The sequence below is a fragment of the Cydia strobilella genome, chromosome 17 (genome assembly GCF_947568885.1).
Source record: "Cydia strobilella chromosome 17, ilCydStro3.1, whole genome shotgun sequence".
NCBI classification, from domain to species: Eukaryota; Metazoa; Arthropoda; class Insecta; order Lepidoptera; family Tortricidae; genus Cydia; species Cydia strobilella.
In genome coordinates, this window is record NC_086057.1 from 10,699,623 (window position 1) to 10,722,369 (window position 22,747).

The 22,747-nt window shown below is 36.9% G+C and overlaps 3 protein-coding genes across 3 annotated transcripts; 2 read left to right on the forward strand and 1 right to left on the reverse strand.

The window, feature by feature from the left end:
* The first annotated feature begins 592 nt into the window (after window positions 1–592).
* On the forward strand, window positions 593–7,964 carry LOC134748736 (glutathione S-transferase 1-like). Its single transcript, XM_063683511.1, has 6 exons — window positions 593–703; window positions 4,077–4,228; window positions 4,733–4,791; window positions 5,712–5,859; window positions 6,576–6,769; window positions 7,246–7,964. Exons 2-6 carry the CDS (start codon window positions 4,088–4,090, stop codon window positions 7,388–7,390), a joined length of 687 nt encoding a protein of 228 aa, XP_063539581.1. The 5' UTR covers window positions 593–703; window positions 4,077–4,087; the 3' UTR covers window positions 7,391–7,964.
* On the reverse strand, window positions 7,797–21,177 carry LOC134748725 (ubiquitin-conjugating enzyme E2 Q2). The gene is made up of 8 exons (XM_063683498.1): window positions 20,899–21,177; window positions 17,432–17,548; window positions 15,509–15,609; window positions 14,598–14,733; window positions 13,335–13,506; window positions 11,581–11,772; window positions 10,428–10,655; window positions 7,797–8,294 (listed from the first exon to the last, which is right to left on the reverse strand). Exons 1-8 carry the CDS (start codon window positions 21,058–21,060, stop codon window positions 8,263–8,265), a joined length of 1,140 nt encoding a protein of 379 aa, XP_063539568.1. The 5' UTR covers window positions 21,061–21,177; the 3' UTR covers window positions 7,797–8,262.
* A 972-nt stretch (window positions 21,178–22,149) lies between these two features.
* On the forward strand, window positions 22,150–22,747 carry LOC134748860 (protein kish-A). Its single transcript, XM_063683682.1, has 3 exons — window positions 22,150–22,308; window positions 22,399–22,508; window positions 22,585–22,747. The coding sequence occupies exons 1-3, from the start codon at window positions 22,306–22,308 to the stop codon at window positions 22,688–22,690; spliced, it is 219 nt and encodes a 72-aa protein (XP_063539752.1). The 5' UTR covers window positions 22,150–22,305; the 3' UTR covers window positions 22,691–22,747.

The window sequence follows — 22,747 nt, forward strand, 5'->3', positions numbered from 1 at the left end:
AAATTTAATAAATCTTATACAGGGTGTCCTTGGCCATTGGACAAAGCCGAAATGTACATATGCATTAGGGTATTTAGAATCAGTATTCAGTATACAAAGTATCATAACAACCGGTGTAGCGGTTACGAAGAAATTAACAAATTAGTAGCTCCTGAGGTAATAAATAGTATGAAACCTTCTTCGACCTTTTTGATTATCTTTTTTATTTATGAAACATGTGCTGCAATGTCATCATTGCAGCACATTTTCGAACAAATTGTCAAAAACACTGTCAATGATTAATACAGTATGTTTCTTTTTGTTGTCGATTATCGGAAATAACTTTTGTTTGAAAATTTATTTTTTTATCTTTTGTTTTAATAAAAAAAAATACGTTAGAGCATTCCTGAGAAGTACCCCTACGTGGGATTTCAGGGTTTGTCCAATGGTTAAGGTCACCCTGTATACATGCATTTCACGTAGCTATCTATCAAAATTGTAGCAAAAGCGATGTAAATTAGCATCATAAACGTCTGAACGTTTATCCAAACGCCACAGGCTGAACGCCGTGGTATAACCGAAATGCAATATCAGATAAATAGAAAACGACGGATAACCACAGCAGCAGGCGTTTCGAACGTATTTTGTTGTTATCATGTTTATAGGTTATGTTGTTGAAAGTTATACTAGTGAGATTGTGATGACAAGGTAAAAATAAAAAGATGTAAGTACAATTCTTTGATAGTCAATAAAATATATCTGTGTTATGATATAATGTAGGTATTGTCTTTAAAGTTTACTGATTTCGTAGGAACACGAAATCGGTAAACTACTTCCCGTTGTCGTGTTTACGAGTATGAATATTTTTAATTCTTTATGCATAATATTTTGGTTTCTAGTATTTTTGCTAAGTAGAATGTAGTCAAATAATATTAAACCAGATAAATGTCGCTTTCGTTGTGGTTCTCTGGTTATGGTTCTCTGGTTATGGTATCTGGTTGATCGATAGATTTGGGATGTATTATTGATATTTCGATTGGTAAATGTTGTTGGCAAAATGTTGTCAAAACATCGCGCTCGAATTTTGATAAATCTTAGTGTGGATTCGTATTTCAATTTAAAAATATTTATTCAACGAAATAATTATAAAAGTGCAGAATAAATTGCTCCAAGATAACCACTGCGCATGTTATTCTGGTATAAAATTACATACCTACTAAGTAGAAACCTAGTCGTATAAAAGGAGCTGAGAAACAATAAAGAAGCTAAAATATCTACTGCCTTCTAATATTCTTATATCAGCCAATTTATTAATATTTTTAATAACATAATTTGAAATAGGTTTTGTTTAAAAATATCTGTTATTTAATTAATTTCAAGGCCATTGGATGGCGTCTCGAGGGAGAATTGTTATCTGAAGTACATTATGATTGAAAATTGAAATGAGATTGAAGTCATTATTTGAATTCCCGTATTCAATAAGTATTCTTAGATTGTACCTAATTGTGTCCTTCTTTAGTGCCATTTCTAAGAAAACTCGTGCAAATTCTACTAAGCATGATCAAAAATGTATTCGGATTTTGAATTCACAAAGGTCAAATGGCAATTATTCCAATATAATAATTTCAGGCGACTTTCAAGTGACTTACTCGTAGATCTATCAACGATAAAATATTTAAATTATCTATCGAAGGTTTAAGGGCCAACCGGCCCTTATACCGTGAGCAATCAACAGAAATAACTTTCTACCAACTCGATCTACTTACTACTTACCTAAACAAACAAGTTTTTTTTAATTTTGAAAGCTAGCGACTGCATGACAACGTCGTTAGAACGCCGCAATAAACTACGATCTAGAAAATTAAGCCCTCCGCTCAGCGTTAGTAATATTTGGAAATTTAAAAAAATATAGGTATGTAGCAAATCTTGTCAGTAGAAAAAGGCGCGAAATTAAAATTTTCTATGGGACGATATCCCTTCGCGCCTACATTTTTTAAAATTTGCCGCCTTTTTCTACTGATAAGATTTGCTTGATTATACTATAGGTACCTAAATAAAGCGAAACGGCTCACCTCACAGTACTTAAACAGATTTTAAAATCTAAAGGGTGTCAGTAGTTCTCGTTGTGGGTTAGATCTCACCATAGAGTAACTTATACTAGAGCGGTACTGTCATAGTAAATTTTGTAACCCCAGTAAATTCACTGCCATCTGTCGACACACTTTAAAACTAAAAATGAAGATTTATAAAAATACAATAAAATGTATTTAAATATGGATAAATGATTTTTTTTATTTGCATTAATTATTTTTATGATTTTGACCCATGTTCTATCACTGATATGCGTTAAAATTGTTAAATAACAAACGAAACCGTCAACGTCATCTATACGACAGTAGGCCAAAGCTAGTAGCGCCCTCTAAACGAGAATCAAATTTTCTTGATTTTCGAGGCACGTTTTTTCCTTAGACTGTATCCATCTATTACGGAGTTATATCTATCTTTAGATCTCACAGAGAACTCAATTAATGCCGTTTGGCTACGGTATTTCAACCTAACAGGGTGCGTAGCCAACGTGCCAATCGTTAACGCTGCGTAGCGAACGAAACGCAAGTGTCACTATCGCGCTAATATATAAGAATGATAGAGAAAGGTGACTACGATACGCTACGGAGCGTTAACGATTGGCACGTTGGTTACGCACCCAGGCAAATAAATAACAAACTCAATTAAGGAAGGCAGGACGGACTTTTAGTACGGTCGTACTCCTCTTCCACTAATTGGAGTAAAAACCGAAAGGGAAGGAACAACTGTCGCACGCCATTAGTGAGACTAACAGGCCAATTCGAACATACACTGACATGATATTTGTATCATGTTATTTTGTTATCGTGCGTCTCGCTCGCGACAATATATGTACGGATAAGTACGAGCAAAATGCACGATAACTAAATATTATGGTTCAAATATCATTCTGATGTTAGTGTGCAGTGCACGTTCGAATTAGCCTGTGATATGGAAATTAACATTAACTATATTAAATTAAAATACCTTCAAAACTGTATTTTATAACAGTATTAACAGTAATACTTACTGTAGAAGTGTAGATTATTGTATTTTGCTCGAATCGAACAGTCCGAGTTTAATTTCTGACCGATTCTGTACCTTGGCACAGTGACAATCAATATGAAAGTCCCTAGAGACCTCATACTATTGTCACTGTGACAAAGTACAAAATGGGTTGTAGTGGGGCCACACGGCTGATAATAATTATATTTAATAATTGTATATATGACAGGCATTTTATTAATAAAGGATTCAATATTAATTTCACCCGACTACTGAGTTGTTATTATTATTATATCCTCCCAACGCCACACACTTCAGGGTAAGAAATTCTTTGACTGATCTAATCTACCACTAGTTTGGAAATTGGAAATCCCTTCAGACCTTGGATCCGACAGGGATTACAAAAAAATCGCAAACTTAGTTGCGGGCATAAGCTAGTTCCTAACAAATGCGAAAGTTTTGTCTGTCTGTATCATAAACGTGACTGTAACAACAAAGTGCTGTTTCTTAAACGACCAAGCGTTAGCTAGTTTGCGGTCGTAACAGCGCCATCTAGTGAGTAATTTCGACACATATTCATTATTCAGAAATTAACCTTTAAAAAACAGACTTCAAAAAGGATATAAGTAATACAGCAAATATTATCCCTTTTATATGCGTTAGCAACGGATATGCTTGAAGTCGGTGCCAAGCCAAATCTTATAAGCGTCAACAGACTGTCTTACCGAATGCTAAAACTGTCCATTAGTTGCTTGGGAGTAATATTGACCAGTATTGTAACTATTTGGCTAGGCACCGACTTCTAACAATAGTTGCTAACGCATACAAAAGGGATATTACTTTATTTTATCCTTTAGGAAGTCAGTTTTTTTTTAAGAATAATTTTATTGCAATATATACCCAAACTCAATGTTGTTTTCTCCCTGAGCTCCTAATAAATGGGCACATCTCTATGATTAGATCATTTCAATGGGATCATAATATTCTATTGTCTCCAGTCTTATCGAGGGTTCAAATCTTGTTTCCAGCAACAATAAATATGCGGACAATCTTGTACCACTCGAACAGCAGCCCACCGTCACGGGCCGTCAAGATGGTTGCCGGCATCTTGAATGTAGAATACGAAGAAAGATATCTCAACCCGGTGGCGAGGGACCAGGACACGCCAGAGTTAATCGAGGTGAGCGAAACGAAAAAAAGAATGTAAACAAACCAGGGATCGGATACCGGTATTTTTTGTATGGGACCGAAAACGGTATTTTTACAAGCTTTTATTTCATTCTTTGTTAATTAATCCATTTCTAATAAAATAATTAGAAATATAGGTATGGTTATTTCGAAATTTTTGCAAAAAAACGGTTACGATCCCTGAAACACCTAACCATTAACCTAACCTAACCCAAACGAAAAAAATAATGTAAACAAACCAAACCACGTGACTGAGTCTCACTAACCCAGGCTTAAGCGGTTAAACCATGAACCCAGTGTCAAATTGTACAGGTAACTCCAGGTTTACCCCGGGTTAGTGGGATGGTGCAAGTGGCGCTAAGAATACTATATAATAATGCGTAAATACGTGTAAAACAAAACTCAACTGTGAGTACCGTGTGGTAATCTACTATTACAAGCCACTATTTAGGTATTTCTGTAATGTATTTACTTAAAAAAATTCATTGTCTTACAGAAGAATCCTATGAGATCCATACCGCTGCTAGACGAAGGAGACTATTGGATAGCCGACAGGTAGGTACTATAAAATAATTAAATATATTTTATCACACCAATTTTGAAAAGGTCTGCTAAGAAGTAAGGCGCATACGAAGGCTACTACGATGAGAACATTTGCTGCTAACATAACACGGTAAACATAGTAACTCAGTTGGTAGAGCGGCCAGCTGGTATCCCGTACCTAGTCGTGATTTCGAGTCGCGCCCTCGGCAGCGAATTTTTCTATTTATCATTTTTCTGCACAAATAAAATGCATTAAAATATTTGAGTACAGGCAAAGAGGATATAATAAGATAGAGCGGTACTGTCATAGATGGTCATAGTAAATTTTGTAACCACTGTAAATTCACTGCCATCTATCGACATACTTTAAAACTAAAAATGAAGATTTATAAAAATACGGTAAAATGTATTTAAATATGGATAAATGATTTTTTTATTTGCATTAATTATTTTTATATGATTTTGACCCATGTTCTTTCACTGATATGCGTTAAAAGTATAAATAACAAACGAAACCGTCAACGCCCTCTATACAACAGTAGGCCAAAACTAGTGGCGCCATCTGATCGAGAATCAAATTTTCGTCATTTTCGAGGCACGTTTTTTCCTTAGAAGGTATCCATCTATTACGGAGTTATATCTATCTTTGGTACAGGTAATCATATACCTAACTCAGCTAACTCTAGGTACCTAAGATATACCTAATAAAAAAATGAGAGTAAAATTACTAGTAAAATGTAGTCGGGTAAATTACCAATATATTACCCACGCACCGTTGGGTGCGCATGACGCATTTGTGTTTCGCCCTATAGTTGTCTGATAAGAGTTATTTTATTTTACCTAATTTCATTGTGCATATAAGAAATAAAATAAATAAATATTACTAATATCTAAGATATAATAAATAAATAAATATTACTAATTTGTTCCAGTCACGCTATAATTGTATATCTTTTTGAAAAATACGCAAAACCCGAGCACCAGCATCTGTACCCCTCTGACATTCGAAAACGAGCCACAATCAACCAGCGAATGTATTTCGAATGTGGTATATTGTTTCCCAGACTTCGATCTGTAATGGTGAGTACCTAGTACCTATCTACGACGCCTTAATTTTTTCTATTTTAACATTATAGGTAGGAAAAACTACCGTTTTGTCGGCCCGACCTATGGTTTAGGCTTAGTACATGTATAGTACATGTATTAAAGTCAAAATGAAACAATTTCCTCCCTGTACTAGACCGAACTATGTCCTAATGATTCTGCTCTTAGTACCGAAATTTGTAGGAAATTTTATACAGATTATTTATGTATAAGACAATTTTTTGCTGTGTACGAGTTATTTACGTAAAACTATAAAAAGGGACAATTAAACTATATATTTTGGTGGATTGTTCAACATAATTTTCTAAATATATAAAATAGAAACTTGATAATTGAACAACTAATGAGAGAAAATACAGTAATTATACGACAGTTGCCACAATATAATCTATATTCCAAATTGCTTACAATTCCCAATGCACTTTGCGTTGGGTTAACTTCGAAAGCCGAGTAATTTTGAAAAATGCTAATACCTATCTACTAAACTTTCGAGTTTGCACTTTCTATTGGGGAAACAGTAAGCAAAATATATGAACATGATAAGCGTTGCAGTAGCGTAGTGTTGCTGAAGAATGAAGTACTTTCGGTTTAGTAGATATTAGCCACCTTCTAAATTACCCCGCTTTCGAAGTAACCCTTACATAAGTATGCGTGACCTCAACTTAGATATTTTACTTGGGACTAACTTTCAGGCCCCAACATTCCGGGGAAAGCTGACAGACCTCTCCAAGTCCATGAAGTCTAACATAGAGGACGCGTACCGCACGCTGCAAGCCTACTTGTCTCGCACCCTGTACGTGGCAGACGACGTACTGACTTTGGCAGACATAAGCATCGTTACCACGGTGTCGACTTTGGACGGCATCTACCCTGTTGATGTCAAAAGGTATTTATTATACACCTTTGTAGGTACTCCAAGACTATTTCAACACACCATAATAAACCTTATTGAAATGCATGAGGATTCATTTTAAAATGTAAACGCCAATAACGGAAATGATGTGCCTGCCTTGCTATAAGTAGAGAAGTGATATTTATTACGTATATTAATTACCCTGCTCCTACTACTCCTGTAGTTTCTTTCTGCATAATGACGGCGCTGCGCCTTTAGCAGGCCTTTCTATTGACGTGATTAAACGCATTCACTGCCGTCATCAAAGCTGGATTAATTAGAATATCTTTTGGGAAAACTTTGTAGATTGGTGCGGCCTGGAAAAGGGTTAAAACTAAAATATGTCTTGCGATAACGGCTATCACTGTTCCCAAGCTATTTGAAAAATACTATAACGTCTGTAGAGCTCCTAAGACTATTTAATTTCTTATGCATGGTTATATAACCTAAGTGTTGTACATTCCATTCAGATACCCAAAGTTAAAGGAGTGGTTGCTGACGATGTCCCAGAAGGATTTCTGTCAGAAATACAACGAGCCGGGGAGGGAGGAGCTGGTGACCTTGCTCGTTACTATGATGCGGAACAACCAGCATAATCAGCGAGCTAAACTTTAATATATGTTGTTGCACTAAGCCCTTTGGATACGGAATACTATGTGAAGGTTCAAGTGTCGCATCTTGTGTGCGTCAAAAAATCCGACACAAAAAAACCGTGGAAAACCATGAATGTAATAAAACATTCATATAACCATTCGTGAACGTCTGCCTACACATAGTATATCCATAGGAACATCGGCGACGTGCATTACATATTGCAATACAGCTCCTTAACCACGGCAAACTCTTGTCGCAGTTTTGTCAACGCGTATCGATCAAGAAACGCAAAACACGAGAAAGATCGTGTTTTGCGTGTATTAAAGTAAAATAATCAATTAAATATGTATAAAAGTAAGGGAGTGGTAACTAAGTATTGATTACTATAGTTATGTTAAAGTGGTGTGAAAATGTATATAAAACACAATTTATAAGAATCACAGGTTTTTATTTCAGTAACTAAAAAGAAATGCAAAGAATTTCTTAACTTTACACTCCTGTAACGTCTAGGGCTAACCATATGGATAACTTTTTGATGAGAAATGAATGATTACAAAAACCGTTACACATTAAACATTTCCTATAAGTCTTATAATTGTCTCTCGTTAACGCCCGCCGCACTCGGAACAATAATAGCACTTAACATATATCGAGTAAGGACATGTACAATACTTGAGATAATCTCTCGAAACGTCAGTTTAGCTCAGTCATACGAAATACAATACACAGGACCGCCGAGTAACTTACTCGTTGGAAACATTCGAATTAAATTTAAACTATCATCAGATCATCACGCTATCTCGTCGATTCACTTCAAATTTGTAGGCGTCCATAGTTGGTGAGGGCGTTAGTGTTTGTTGCACGATAGTCTAAGGATGGCGCGAGAGCCAGCATTAGCCATCCTCCTTGGGTGGTGTGAACCAGCCTGGAACATACGACTTATTTACTATTACACACTTCAGCAGAAGAAATACAGTTTCAATCGGGCCAAAGATCGGCAAAAGGACGTGGAGTTGATTATACTATACGGATTAGAAGAGAATAGGTACCTACTCCTTTTCTAATTTATTTGCAGGCTCTGTCTGCGAAGTTTAAAGTCGGACCACGTCCACGCTAAGTCAAGTATGGAGCTTACAGAGCGTATGCATTCTTACTGCCAAATTTGTGCAGAGTTAGCGGGGTTACCGTATGCGGAGTGAAATCTGGACAAAGTTTTGAACGTGTAAAAAAAAAACAAAAAAAACTGAAATTATATCTAACTCCCAATTTAAACTCTAATCTGTCAATTAATCCGGCAAGTTTCATGGGCATTGGATTTTTTCTCTTGAAATTATGGTAAATCTAGAAGAACAACGTCGCGAAGTTTCGCAGTTACATCCAGTTGGATGTAATTTCTCTAGTACTATTTATCTATGGCCGAAAGCGAAGATAGTGGGACATTTTGTGGAAGCGGGTTAGAGCTGAAGATATGTTTAAAATATTTTCACTTCTCATGCTCGTAAAGTTCGACTTTAAGTCGTGCGTAGACGACATAAAAGTTGCTTATTACCGGCGTGCCCCGCGCCCCCGACACAAGCGAGTACGATTTTCTTTAGTCTTTAATAAATACGGTAAAATAACATACAATATTGGATATTTTTGTATGTATATTTTACTCACAATCCAAGTGAAAAGCAGAGTATAACTCAGGCATAAATGTCCATATCTATGTACAGATAGGTCACGAGAACATTCAAATGTGGCAGTAACACACTTTTTAAAAATATCTTGAAGGCATGGGCATCGGCAAACGTTCAAAAAAGTTAAGCCCACCGTCTCTGAAAATAAAAAAAAATAACTGAAATGTCATTACGGTCAAAAATGAAAAAAAAGCTGTTTTTGCATTTTGGGATTTATACTAATCATATGTCACTTAAAATGGATATTCATGGCAAGTATTATTATTTTGAGAACACCAACGGTCCAAGGGACGAGAATGTAAAATATGTCTAGCATACATTTCCTAAAAAAGTTTTCCTAAGGAAGATTAAATTGTAACTAAAAAAAGCCAACATTTGTGTTTTCAACAACCGATGGCTTTAAAGTACCATAACTGCCGTTAAAAATCTCGCATTTGAGTAAACTTTATCTTGCATGTAACATTGCTAAATACATTATTAAAGAACAAGTTTTTTTTTATATAACCACCAATTTTGTCCAGATTTCACTCTGCATACGTTAGATTCTGATACACTGGATCAAACGCGCATAACCTGCGTCTCTGATATAACCTACCCTTTTTCATGCGTTCTTGAAATATGGTTATTAATAAAAACATGGGAAAAAAAAATACGCTTTGTCAGCGACAGATGTCCTTAGACATTTTTCTGATCAAAATTCTTTTCTTTCTACTAAACAATCTGTTCCACGTGTAACTTACAGCGACGCAAAAGCGTCACAATACAATTTTTTAAACGTCGGTCAGTAAGGAGTCACTAGTAAAAATGAATATAAGGAAAAGTGTTAAGGCTGCAACTATGATGCCCACCTGCATTATTTTTGTATAATTCTAAGTAGCCATATTCGAAAGGTGCTGCCACAAGTGACGCAATGAGTATAAAATTGTGTCGACGATCGTTAAGGAATTTAATTCCTGTGTTGTTAAAAAATATACTCGAGCAATATTGACATCTCGACACATTGGCAAGCTTGGGCTACCTATGAACTTTTAGGGCGGGTTGCACTACGCGCAATCAACGGTTAAATTATACAGTGACGGCAGCTTTCATTCCATATGGAACTGTCAAACTTAACAAGCTAAAGCCCGGTTCAAATTTGTCTAACGTGTCGTGTTGTGTTGTGTCGTGACTCGTGACGCATATCGGTTTCATACATTTAATATAATTGCGTGCACATTTGTCTGACGCAGTGTGCGACACAACACAACACGACACGTCAGATAAATCTGAACCGGGCTTAATTTTGACGTACTAACGTCGACAAACTAAATGGTTTAGTACAACTGGCTAGATGTTTAGAAATGTAATAAAAGTAGTAACCCATGCAGTCCCCCACTCACCGTTCTTCTCGTGTATCTGCACGAGGCACTTGAAGCTCTGCTGGGCGCGCGCCAGCGAGTACTGCGTCTGCGAGACGACCTTGGTGGCGCCGAACTGTATGCGCGCCTTGCCCTTCACCAGCGTGGCGGCGATCTGCATGATCACCGCCTCCACCGTGTACGCGGACGACCAGCCCTGCTTCGTCAGCAGCTCCATGCATATCGCGCCGCCCACCAGCACGTAGCCTCCTAACAATGGGAAACCTTTTGTTTATATCCCAGATACTAAAATGATAGTTTGCTTCCCTAATGAACATGCTATCCACGGACAATTTCGTACGACCTTGGTGTATGCGCGCCTTTCCCTTCACCAGCGTGGCGGCGATCTGCATGATCACCGCCTCCACCGTGTATGCGGACCATTGACCCGCCGCCCCGTTTATGATACCGATGGTCAATGACACTGTGCGAGAGGTACAGCAATATAATTCTGCGCGTGCGATAGAGATAGGAACAGGTGGGTCGATGTACGAAATTCTTCGTAGTGTACGTTAAGGACGTACCTAAGTGGTACAGAAGCAATATCATTGGGTGGTAAATTCATCAGTAAAGTGTTCTTATGCCTTCCTTCCTTCATGTGAGTGTGATGTATTTTAGTTTCGTCAATCACTACACAAGTAAACCAGTTTCGAATACAATCCATATTAAAAATAGGTATCTTATATATCCTAAAAACATTATCCATTTTTAGAGTTCCGTACCAAAAAGGTACAAAAGGAACCCTTAGTTTTTTATGATATAGGAGGCAAACGAGCAGACGAATCGTCTGATGGTAAGCGTTTACCACAGCCCATGGACACCTGCAATTCCATAGGGGTTGTAAGTGCGTTGCCGGCCTTTAAGATGGGAATACGCTCTTATTAAAAAGCAATACAATTTTTAATCTATCCCATACTTTATTAGGATAAGATAATAAGTTCCGTACTTTTCAGTATTTCTTGTTATAGCGGCAACAGAAATACATCATCTGTGTAAATTTCAACTGTCTAGCTATCACAGTTGATGAGATACAGCCTGGTGACAGACAGACAGACAGACGGACAGAGGAATCTTAGTAATAGGGTCCCGTTTTTACCCTTTGGGTACGGAACCCTAAAACCAAGAATATACTCACCTGATATAATGGGATAGACGACACGCACGAACGGCGGCTCGAAGGGGTACGTCTCCTTGAACATGATGTTGAGCAGGATGGAGTCCTTGCCCTCCTTCTCCTTCAGCAGCAGCAGGTCGTTGTGCAGCGGGCTGTCCGGGTCCACGGAGCGCAGCCGGATGTTCCACTCGTACAGGGAGTCGTTCACGAGCTCTGCATATCACATTATTAATTTATTAACTTATAACTATTCCATTAAAAAAAAACCGGATAAGTGCGAGTCGGACTCACCCACCGAGGGTTCCGTACTTTTTAGTATTTGTTATTATAGGGGCGACAAAAATACATCATTTGTTAAAATTACAACTCTCTAGCTATCACGGTTCATGAAATACAGCCTGGTGACAGACGGACAGAGGGGTTTTAGCAGTAGGGTCCCGTTTTTACCCTTTGGGTACGGAACCCTAAAAACCCTACGCATTATCTACCAAAAAAAAACCGTAAAACAAATGAATGGCTGAGACAACAGACCAAGGTCACAATGATGTTACAAAACGCGTAGCCAGTTTGAAGTGGGAATGGGCTGGTCACATAGCACGAAAGACCGACTTGTGGAGTAAATGACTACTCGAGTGGCGACCATGGGGAGAAGAGCGTCCTTACTGTTTGGGTACGGAACCTTAAAAATCCATTTTATGCCAAAAATGCCTTACATGATTTTGGAAAAGAGCTGATGATTTTTTCTTTAACACATTCAGTGCCAGCCCTAGCTACGCGCTACGAGCGTAGCCGATAACACGGGAAAAACCGAAAAGCGCCTACGAACAGAGAACTCCCCTGGCGAGCACTGGCACTGAATGTGTTAAACTGCTGGATCAATTTTTATCAAATATAGCTAAGAATCACTGCAAGGAGACTCGTACTCGACTACGTAAAAAAAAACTCATCGAAATCGGTCTATCCGTTGGAGAGCTACGAATGCTACGATAGACAGACAGACCTAGGCGTCAAACATAGTAATATTGGCAGTTTAATAAGGAAGAAAGGATCGCGCATGACACATATTTTAGAGATTCGTATCTCAAAATGAAACCGGAATTCTCATTTTAACAAACTTTAAGGTACCTTAATTCCGGGTGAGATAAATATTACGAATTTTTAAAATATCGTCAATCGGGGTGAATAAGGATGGCTGCGGTGAATAGGGACAAAACTTAAAGGGCGATTCACCTGACAATTTCTTAAAAAATATTCACACAAATTATATCATACATAACCTATGTTTATTTTCAATCGAATAAAGCAATATGTGTGGGTATTTTTTAAGTAATTGTCAAGTAAATCACATTTTAAGTTTTGTCCTTATTCACCCCAACCATCCCTATTCACCCCGGTTGAAGGTATCTGTCTAATTGCAAACAGCCTCCTAGTGCAAAATGATGCACTGTCCTTTTTACATTTCTATGCAAAAGAAGTGCTCTTTAATATTAAATATAATATTTATACAAGAAGAGTCGCATACTAAACTCTGAATAACTAGGTATGTAGCTCATTATTTCGTAGTTGAGTCGTTGTAAGTAGACATAACCACAGCACCAAGAGCGCTTATAAGTGTTATGGGTTATGGCATATGTTGTCAATGTAACTTTCCAGCTTTCTAGTAAGGTTTATATTGGCTCGCTTGCGCCCGTTATCTTGGCGTATGTATGTATGTGAATATTTTGTATACAACGTATGGCGTTCAAAAAGGAACATATTCGAAAAGAGTAACTCACCAATCGAATACATATTGCTCTTGAAGGAATGTGAGCGATATATGTCCCGCAGCTCTTTCATGAGGCGGTCTGTGGCTTGTAGGCTGCCCGAGACACTGCCGGACAAATAGTCTTGCCGTTGATTTTGTCGAAGTCTCTCTAGTGTCGCTAAGTGTTCTGTTTCCATATCATCCTAGAAAAAAAATTACTAGATCAAAAATATGTCACAGACAAGTAAATAATAACTGTCCTGAAGACACTAATTTCGGGGATTTTTTTAGGGGGTATTATTTTAGCAGTTTTATATACCCTGTTGTGTATTCTTCTTAATGAATATGTTACCGTAAAAACCCGGTTTTAGTGAAGACGCGTTTTCCCTACTTAAAACTAGTTTTCCGTACAGTCTTGGTAAAAACGCGTTTTCACGGTATTACAGCAGTCAGGTATATATTTATAAATGGTGTATTTTTACTGCGCAAAAATGCTGTGGAAGCGCTGGTGGCCTAGCGGTAAGAGCGTGCGACTTTCAATCCGAAGGTCGCGGGTTCAAACCCCGGCTCGTACCAATGTGTTTTTCGGAACTTATGTACGGAATATCATTTGATATTAAATTAGTAAATTTTACCAGTCGCTTTTCGGTAAAGGAAATGTGTTCCTTCACACAAAAGCGAAAGGTTAAAGTTAATTTTAAACAACGTCAAGTAATGCAGAAGAATTATAAAAAAGTATATAGTTGATCCATAGAGTAACTTATACTAGAGCGGTACTGTCATAGTAAATTTTGTAACCCCAGTAAATTCACTGCCAACACACCTGTCGACACACTTTAAAACTAAAAATAAATATTTATAAAAATACGATAAAATGTATTTAAATATGGATAAATGATTTATTTATTTGCATTAATTATTTTTATAATTTTGACCCATGTTCTTTTACTGATATGCGTTAAAATTGTTAAATAACAAACGAAACCGTCAACGCCATCTATACGACAGTAAGCCAAAGCTAGTAGCGCCCTCTAAACGAGAATCAAATTTTCGTGATTTTCGAGGCACGTTTTTTCCTTAGACTGTATCCATCTATTACGGAGTTATATCTATCTTTGGTTGATCTAAAGTTATAGTTTTCCCCTAATTTAAATTTTCCTATTGACTGCTATTTTATTGCATTTATATTGTATTTATATTTTTTTGTTTTTTGGTTAAATATATAGTTTACAAAATCAATACATTACAGCCTAGGTAATTATTGTGGATGGATTACAGAAGCAGATGGACTCACTTTGTTGCTCCGTCCCGCATCTTCGACCATCTCTAGTGGCAAGTCATCTTCTCCTTCTGATTCGTCCTCTTCTGCTGCCATCTCCTCATCTTCCTCTGTGCCTGATTCGGCACCATTGGACGTCACACTCGGCAACCTAGAAAATATACATTGAATCCAATTAGATAGGATAGTATTGTTTTACCATTCTAATCCAAGCCAAACATTATACGAGTTAGACTTGACTTCTAAAGACATTGACTGTAGTAAACAATTTTCCAAAACCATCAATACAATTGGAGCCCAAACCTTAGCCAAGCCACAGAGCCTCAGACAGCCTTGTAACTTGAAAAAAGAAAAAAAAAAGAAGAAAAAATGATTATTTGTTAACAAGAGGGTACAGTTGTAAAGAAAGGACTTAGACTCCTAGAATGCAGTTAAAATATGCAGATATTATACATATTTTTATTTATTTAACTAAGACTTGTTATAAAAAGAAAAGTAAAGTTTCTTAAGTTGAAAGAGATAGAAAAAAAGTTGAATAAAGGAAAGGGTTTAGAAAATAATACATTATGAATTATGAGAGTCGATGTTGGGGTCAAAGTACCACAAACTGAAACTATATACATAACTAATATTTAGTTTTTACTTTACTATACGCAAAGAGATTTTACTAGGAGATGAGATGTAAAGGCTAAGAAAAATTTATGCCTCATATTTGACAGCAAAAGTAGATATGTAAAAATTCCTATTGGTAAAAGTTTAGCTTTCAAACCAGGGGCACGATTATTTCTTACACTTAACTCTCTTCCACAGTTAATAACTCTTTTCCATGTGGATGTGGAGCCCTATGACAAAATATTGTAAGTCTTTCAGCATTCTGTCAAAAAGTCATGTATGGTATAAATAAGTGTAATTGTTAATAATCTTACCTCTGCTGGGGGAAAGGGTGCATAGGTATAGTGAGGGAGTCCAGATCTGGAGGCTCCGGTACGCCGTGTAACTTGCATAGCTCTCTTAACAATATACCAACCTGCAACACATGAATATACACTCACTCAGAATTCCAAAATTGGTGTTTTGTCAATACAATAGGATATTTACATAAATCATATTATTTTAAGCACGCAGCGTGCATCAGACAAATGTGAACGAAACCATATTAAATGTATGAAACCGATATGCGTCACGACACAACACAACAAAACACGACACGTCAGACAAATGTGAACCGGGCTTTAGTTTCTCTACACAAATAACAAAGAAGCAAATTAGTGATGATAATGACTGCCCCAAATTTTAAGTGTTTAAGAATGTTATCATAACAATAGACTGCTCAATGTATGTCAAATTTTATGTGACTTGGAAAAATTAAGCCAATGTTCCAACTGTTTGAACAAAAATATTTAAAATGCCCTTATTTTATTGTCTTTCACTTCACCAAGAACCATTACAAGTTACCATTACAAGAACTATATAATAAGTTATAGGGCTGGGCTTATTATACTTGAAGAGTTCCCTCAATTTCTACAGGAGCCCATCATCAATAAATCACAAAACCAATATTAGTCCAGCCATCTTTGGGAAATGGGCTTACTGATATAAAAATATAATATAAGCTGATGGATTGAGAACTTTCTGCTTCAAAAATAGATGATTAAAATTGCGCAATAATATTTGTTTACCACAAGAAACTTTTCAACACACTTGCTCAAAACGACGTTTTTATTCCACCGATTTTTGGCTCATAATCCTAGATATTAAACACGCGTGCTCTTTCAGTGTATTATTCCACTCGTGCTTTTTCATTATATTATCCGACTGAGTTAAGAAGGTAACTGATTGCTAATAATATGCATGGAAAGGGAGCCTTCTTTAATTGGTCGGACTGGCGGGCACCGGCGCGCCCGACCGCCGCCCGCGGCCGGGGCGAGGGGCGGCCGGCAGTATGACAGATGCAACACACAATACTAACTGTATTAACTATTAAAATTTGATTAATATGAGTTTCTTTTTTTTCTCGCGTGTTGAAAAACGTCGTATGAAACGCGTGTGCATTGGTCATTACACACATCAGCTTTCTTATTGCGCGCTCGCTTACAGCTCTCGCGCACAATATCGCCTCGTGTGTAATGACCAACTTAGCACACTTGTATCATAATGTACTATTACAATAGTCGTAAATAAGTATTACAGCTGCAGGTGAATGAACCCAGGTTCATGGCAGTTCACATCATCTTCATCACTGGAATCACTCACTTCTTTTTACGATAATACGATATTATAACAGAAAACTCTGGAAGTTGTTTTTATTTTTACGTGTCGGAGTCGGTGAGAAAATTTTGTTGACAATGTTGACATTTCTGACGATGCGTTTTGAAATTGCATCGACTTAACTTGTGCGTTCAGAATTACATTCAACATCATTTAAAAAAACAAATTTTTCTTATGGAATTTAAGGTTTATAACTGAAAATCATTAAATAAACAAAAAAAATGTTTTTTTTTATTAAGTTCTCAAACCATTTATTTAATGATAATTAATATCGAACGAACCATTATTATAAGCGTTTTACGTTTTGTTATCTGTCAAAAGCTACTTAAACACGCTCCATCCAAGGTCAAATTACTTTCCCCACTAGTGGATAGTGCCTTTTTCCCCCGCTTGTTTTAAAGGATAAAAGACAGCTTTCCGAGCTAGTGAGGGGAAAATATTTATACAGCTACTGAAGAAGGAGAAATAGCAACTGTACTTCGTCTCTCTTTATCTTACGTTAGGTACATATGTTAGTTTTCTAACACCAACATTATAAGATGAAAAAATGTGACGAGTACATTTAATTGAGAATACTGTACCTGATTTATGACATGATTGTCTCTTCCTTGTGTGTTGCTGAGGATCTGCACTGCATTTGTCACAACGAGATCTTCGCTGTCTGCAAACCACACCGGTGGTGTGCTGGGGTATGTCTCCTACAAGACACGTATTATGCAAATTAATTTATTTCACAAATATATTCAGCTATTCTACAATTTTATATTTTTCATAATGAGAAATTTTGTAAATAATTTATTAAAAGCAATACTGATTAACGAAAACATATGCAAGTGACGATTTGAAATGATAATAGGAGATATAAAGTTGTTAGTACAAAAAAAAACATAAATCTACTTCAAATATGTATTCTTACAGTAATATCATTAGTAGTCATAATGAACATGTAATTCTCATAGCGCCTAATACTATGACCAGATAACTTAAAGATAGATTTTAATTTAACATAATTAAGGCAAAATTAAAAACCAATAACTAAAATAATTAAACAACAAAAGTGCTGCTGGAAAGGCCACTTGATGAGGAAGCACCTTGACAAGTGTACAAAGGACCTTGCAGAGTGGTGCCTAAGAAATACACAAAAATTTTGATGGTCAGCAGAACACCTAGACAGAATTGGTGGAGGTAACTTGATGCAAAGAGCAAGGGATAGAAGTATGGAAGTCTTTGGAGGAGGCCTATGTCAAAGCATGAGTTGCAGTTGTTGAAACCAAATTACTGTAACCTAATTATTTGTAAACTTCAATAATAAAGGCTATTTTCATTTTATACTATGAGCAGAAAAAATATAGATACGATATTGTTTATCAAATATTCTAAATTAGTACAGAAAATTTATTACATAATATACCTTAAAAATAAACTAAAATTAGGCTTAAAAATAAATTACAAGCAACAAAACTAAATTAAACTATAATTTAAACAAAACTAAAATTATGAAATAAAACTATGAAAACGGATTATATCGCGTATATTGAGTTTATAATACATCCCGACGTTTCGAACTCTTTACAGCGTTCGTGGTCAACGGGTGACTGAGGAAAAATTACAAAATGCAAAAATACCCACATACTAAAATAATGAACAATCATAGACTACAAACTTTAAGGCTGGTTGTACATGCAAAATCGGTTCATAAGGCTAGTTATACACTATAATTATTTTTCAAGTAAAGATATATATATATACGCGATAAAAATAAACTATGCCGGCTCCAACCCTACACCACGGACCCGAGAAGATTTAATTCCCTCCTAAATTGTAGGAGGGTATCCCAATATGGGACCGGCAACAAACTCGGCGGGACACATCTTTTCAAAACATCAGAATGTCCAGCATCATCCAACACTACGGTCTCACAGTCTATGTCTCGCTTGCTCCTTTATCAGGTGGACTACAGGATCCCAAGCTGGTGGTAGAGAAAAGCCATCTTCCCTATTAAAGTTTGGATATTTCTTAATCTCAATGGCCTCGCGCAGCATTCTGGGTATGTAACGCTTCTCCTTGGCAAGAACCAGAGGCTTATCAAACTTGATTGAGTGATTGGCTTTATCCATGACATGCTCACAGACAGCAGACCTAGGTCGACGGTGCTTGACATCAGCTATGTGTTCCTTCACCCGAGTGGAAATGCTCCGTTTCGTCTGCCCGACATATGATAGGCCACACTCACAGTCCAGCCAGGAGTGTACAGGCTGGACTGTGAGTGTGGCCTATCATATGTCGGGCAGACGAAACGGAGCATTTCCACTCGGGTGAAGGAACACATAGCTGATGTCAAGCACCGTCGACCTAGGTCTGCTGTCTGTGAGCATGTCATGGATAAAGCCAATCACTCAATCAAGTTTGATAAGCCTCTGGTTCTTGCCAAGGAGAAGCGTTACATACCCAGAATGCTGCGCGAGGCCATTGAGATTAAGAAATATCCAAACTTTAATAGGGAAGATGGCTTTTCTCTACCACCAGCTTGGGATCCTGTAGTCCACCTGATAAAGGAGCAAGCGAGACATAGACTGTGAGACCGTAGTGTTGGATGATGCTGGACATTCTGATGTTTTGAAAAGATGTGTCCCGCCGAGTTTGTTGCCGGTCCCATATTGGGATACCCTCCTACAATTTAGGAGGGAATTAAATCTTCTCGGGTCCGTGGTGTAGGGTTGGAGCCGGCATAGTTTATTTTTATCGCGTATATATATATATCTTTACTTGAAAAATAATTATAGTGTATAACTAGCCTTATGAACCGATTTTGCATGTACAACCAGCCTTAAAGTTTGTAGTCTATGATTGTTCATTATTTTAGTATGTGGGTATTTTTGCATTTTGTAATTTTTCCTCAGTCACCCGTTGACCACGAACGCTGTAAAGAGTTCGAAACGTCGGGATGTATTATAAACTCAATATACGCGATATAATCCGTTTTCATAGTTTTATTTCATGAGTAACTATCGCGGTAACCGAAGACAATATTAAAACTAAAATTACCTAAATAGTAAAAGCCTACAAATAAAAAATTGGCCACAGGTCTGTGCTGTCCGGTAGGGTGCCAAGAAGGCTGGCAGTGTTGCCACGCTGGATGGCCAAATTTGTTATTTACATCATTTTCAATATTGTTACAAGTCGGTATTATTATTATTAATAAAGTCGGTATATTGTGTCTTAAATCTAATAGGCCTAACACAATTAAGAAAAACTACTATAAAATGTCTGCTTTGAACAAGTTCATATTGTGTATTGTGTTCTTATGTATAACATCTCTTCATTGGGCTCCAATGTCAGTATTTGAACTCATCAACAATCAACATTGAAGCTTGAATTTGCATCACATATTTACACTTGGCTATACAATAACAATCAACAAAAGTATATCAACTACTAATTAGTACATATAATCATTAGAACAATAGCTGCTAACTAGGTAAATAATACAACAAACCTGAGACATTAATGCAACCTAAGATGTTTTAATCCATATTGTAGTGCCTAAGCCAAGATCAAGCTGACACTTCACTTGAGCAAACAAAAAAACCAATATAATGTATACATGACAAAAAGCAGGTTGAGAATGACTAAGAACCATTGTCCCAAAGTTGCGCCTTTTACCGTTATCCACACAAAACATGCGACGAATAGCCCAAAAAGAGCTTCAAAAAGCGATTGATCGATACGATTATTCGTCACGGACTGTTATTGCTCAATTCTAACACATTATTTACGTATAAACCCTGCGCACTTCACGCGATCAATCCCTATGCGCCGCACATAAACAAACCAACCGCTGGTAGGCCTGGTGGCAATTATTAGTAAGATATGATTACAGAGGCTTGGATACGGGTGAAAAACGGGTTCACTTCCGTAAATCTCTTGTTGACAGCCCTGCCCTCATAAACAACGACCCTTTGTCCCAACTAACGATAATCAATAAACGCTGGTACAATTTGTAATGAGTACTCATGCATGTTTATTATAATATTAAAACTGTACTTACTGTAATGTTAGCGTGTATTTCATATTTCTTTCCATTTCTGCCAACGAATCTGCAGGTCAGTTCGTCGACACTAGCTGACATTATCTGGAACCGCTCATGGTTCTTTGGAAACACTTGTTCTAATGTTTTGATTTCTAACTTAAGTGTGTTCAAGCAAGCCATTAGTGTCTTCTAACACTAATTTTAAACTAAATAATAAATATCCACGTTACAATACATGGAAAAATTCTAAGTTCACTCCCTATGCGACCGAGCAAAATGGCGGAACGTGAAGACGGAATTTAAAAAAAAACAAGTATGAGTGAAAGAGACCACGCGTATCAATAGTTTGGAAATTTAAAATGTGCTATCTTTATCAATTTGTTTTGTGTAAGAGCTTGATATATTCGATCAATACGATTTATAATAAAGATTCTGATTTATAATAATTTAATTTTATAAATAGTAAACCCAAAAAATATGCTGTACGCTGTTCAAGATACAAATAAGAGACTTTGAGAAGACAGTCGGTTTTACCTATACCTTGAATGTAATGGCACCGCGCATGATCATGAATCTGGTATTAGTATGGATTGGGCATAGTGGTGGAGGGGACTGACAGAACGGGATAGTCTTATGTATCTTTCAGTAGGAGTAGCAGAGAAACCGCTATTATTGTTTGTTATTGTCACACTTGCCAGAGAGCTATGGAGCGCAGCATATTAGGTGTAAAATTAAGAGATCGAGTCCGAAACACCACGCTACGCTCTAAGACTCAAATAATAGACGTAGCTCGGAAAGCGGCCAAGTTGAAATGGGACTGGGCTGGTCATGTCTGCCGAATGCCGGATGACTTGTGGGCCAAGTTAACAACGGAGTGGGAGCCCCACGAGTCTAACCGGGGATCCGGCAGACCTCGTCGGCGATGGCGGGATAACTTGGACTCCTTCTTGACAGGCTGGCCGGATATAGCATTAAACAGAGACGAGTGGAAAAAGAGGGGGGAAGCCTTTGCCCAGCAGTGGGACACAGTGGGCTCTGAATAATAAATAAATAATAATTGTCACACTCACTTTTTTTTATTTCCCACCGTAAATTTTGTATGGTTTATGGTGGGCAACAAATAACCGACCAATATTATTGTCGCATTGCGTATGTTCTGTCCCTCATACGCACGCGTATAGCTCATCTATAGGATCCTACCAATCTTCTATGCGCATGATGTTCGCGTTGCATTGTATTGTCAGTGTCAAAGTTATGTCAAAGTGACATGATATGAAATCAGAAATGTATTATTTTTAAGGAAAGGACAGATCACAGGAAGGAATATTATGTTTTTCTAAATAAAGAAGAATAGGTTTCTCATTTATTCAGGAATTATAGTCTAATTTTTATGTTAATTTCTTCTGTGAAGAAGAAACCGTCACGATGGTATGAAAGAGATGGTCAATACATTCTATATCTTGAAATGCCGAATGCTACTCAGCATATTGAACTAATTTAATTTAATTACTGTTTCAGAGTGCGATATTTAATTTTCAAAGCTTGTTATCTGTCATATTACTTCTAATATGCACATGTGCATACTTGAGATCGTTCTTCCCTAGTATTATGGACCGCAATAAAACTGGGTGAGTACTTGACTAAACTTGCCATGGTTGAAATATTAGTTTCATTTTCTCAATAAGAATAAGATTTTCTTTGCAGGTTACTTGGAACATTTTGGAAGTGTGCTAGAATTGGGGAACGCAAATCACCTTACATAGCAGTTTGTTGCTTAATTATGGCATTTTCAATACTGTTTCTAACCTAAGTAATTTAAATCATAAGCTTTTAATATTATATATAAATAAACAAATATTTTTATACT

What these genes read in the sequence shown, in the direction of transcription:
- LOC134748736 (XM_063683511.1), top strand. Translation starts at nt 4,088, where the DNA reads ATGCGGACAATCTTGTACCACTCGAACAGCAGCCCACCGTCACGGGCC. An exon ending in GACTATTGGATAGCCGACAG is followed by an intron (nt 4,792 to 5,711) that starts GTAGGTACTATA and finishes AATTTGTTCCAG; the next exon opens with TCACGCTATAATTGTATATC. An exon ending in CCAGACTTCGATCTGTAATG is followed by an intron (nt 5,860 to 6,575) that starts GTGAGTACCTAG and finishes ACTAACTTTCAG; the next exon opens with GCCCCAACATTCCGGGGAAA.
- LOC134748860 (XM_063683682.1), top strand. An exon ending in ATGGACCGCAATAAAACTGG is followed by an intron (nt 22,509 to 22,584) that starts GTGAGTACTTGA and finishes TTTTCTTTGCAG; the next exon opens with GTTACTTGGAACATTTTGGA.
- LOC134748725 (XM_063683498.1), bottom strand. Translation starts at nt 21,060, where the DNA reads ATGGCTTGCTTGAACACACTTAAGTTAGAAATCAAAACATTAGAACAA. An exon ending in CACCCTTTCCCCCAGCAGAG is followed by an intron (nt 14,734 to 15,508) that starts GTAAGATTATTA and finishes TATATTTTCTAG; the next exon opens with GTTGCCGAGTGTGACGTCCA. An exon ending in CGTCTATCCCATTATATCAG is followed by an intron (nt 10,656 to 11,580) that starts GTGAGTATATTC and finishes TCCCATTGTTAG; the next exon opens with GAGGCTACGTGCTGGTGGGC.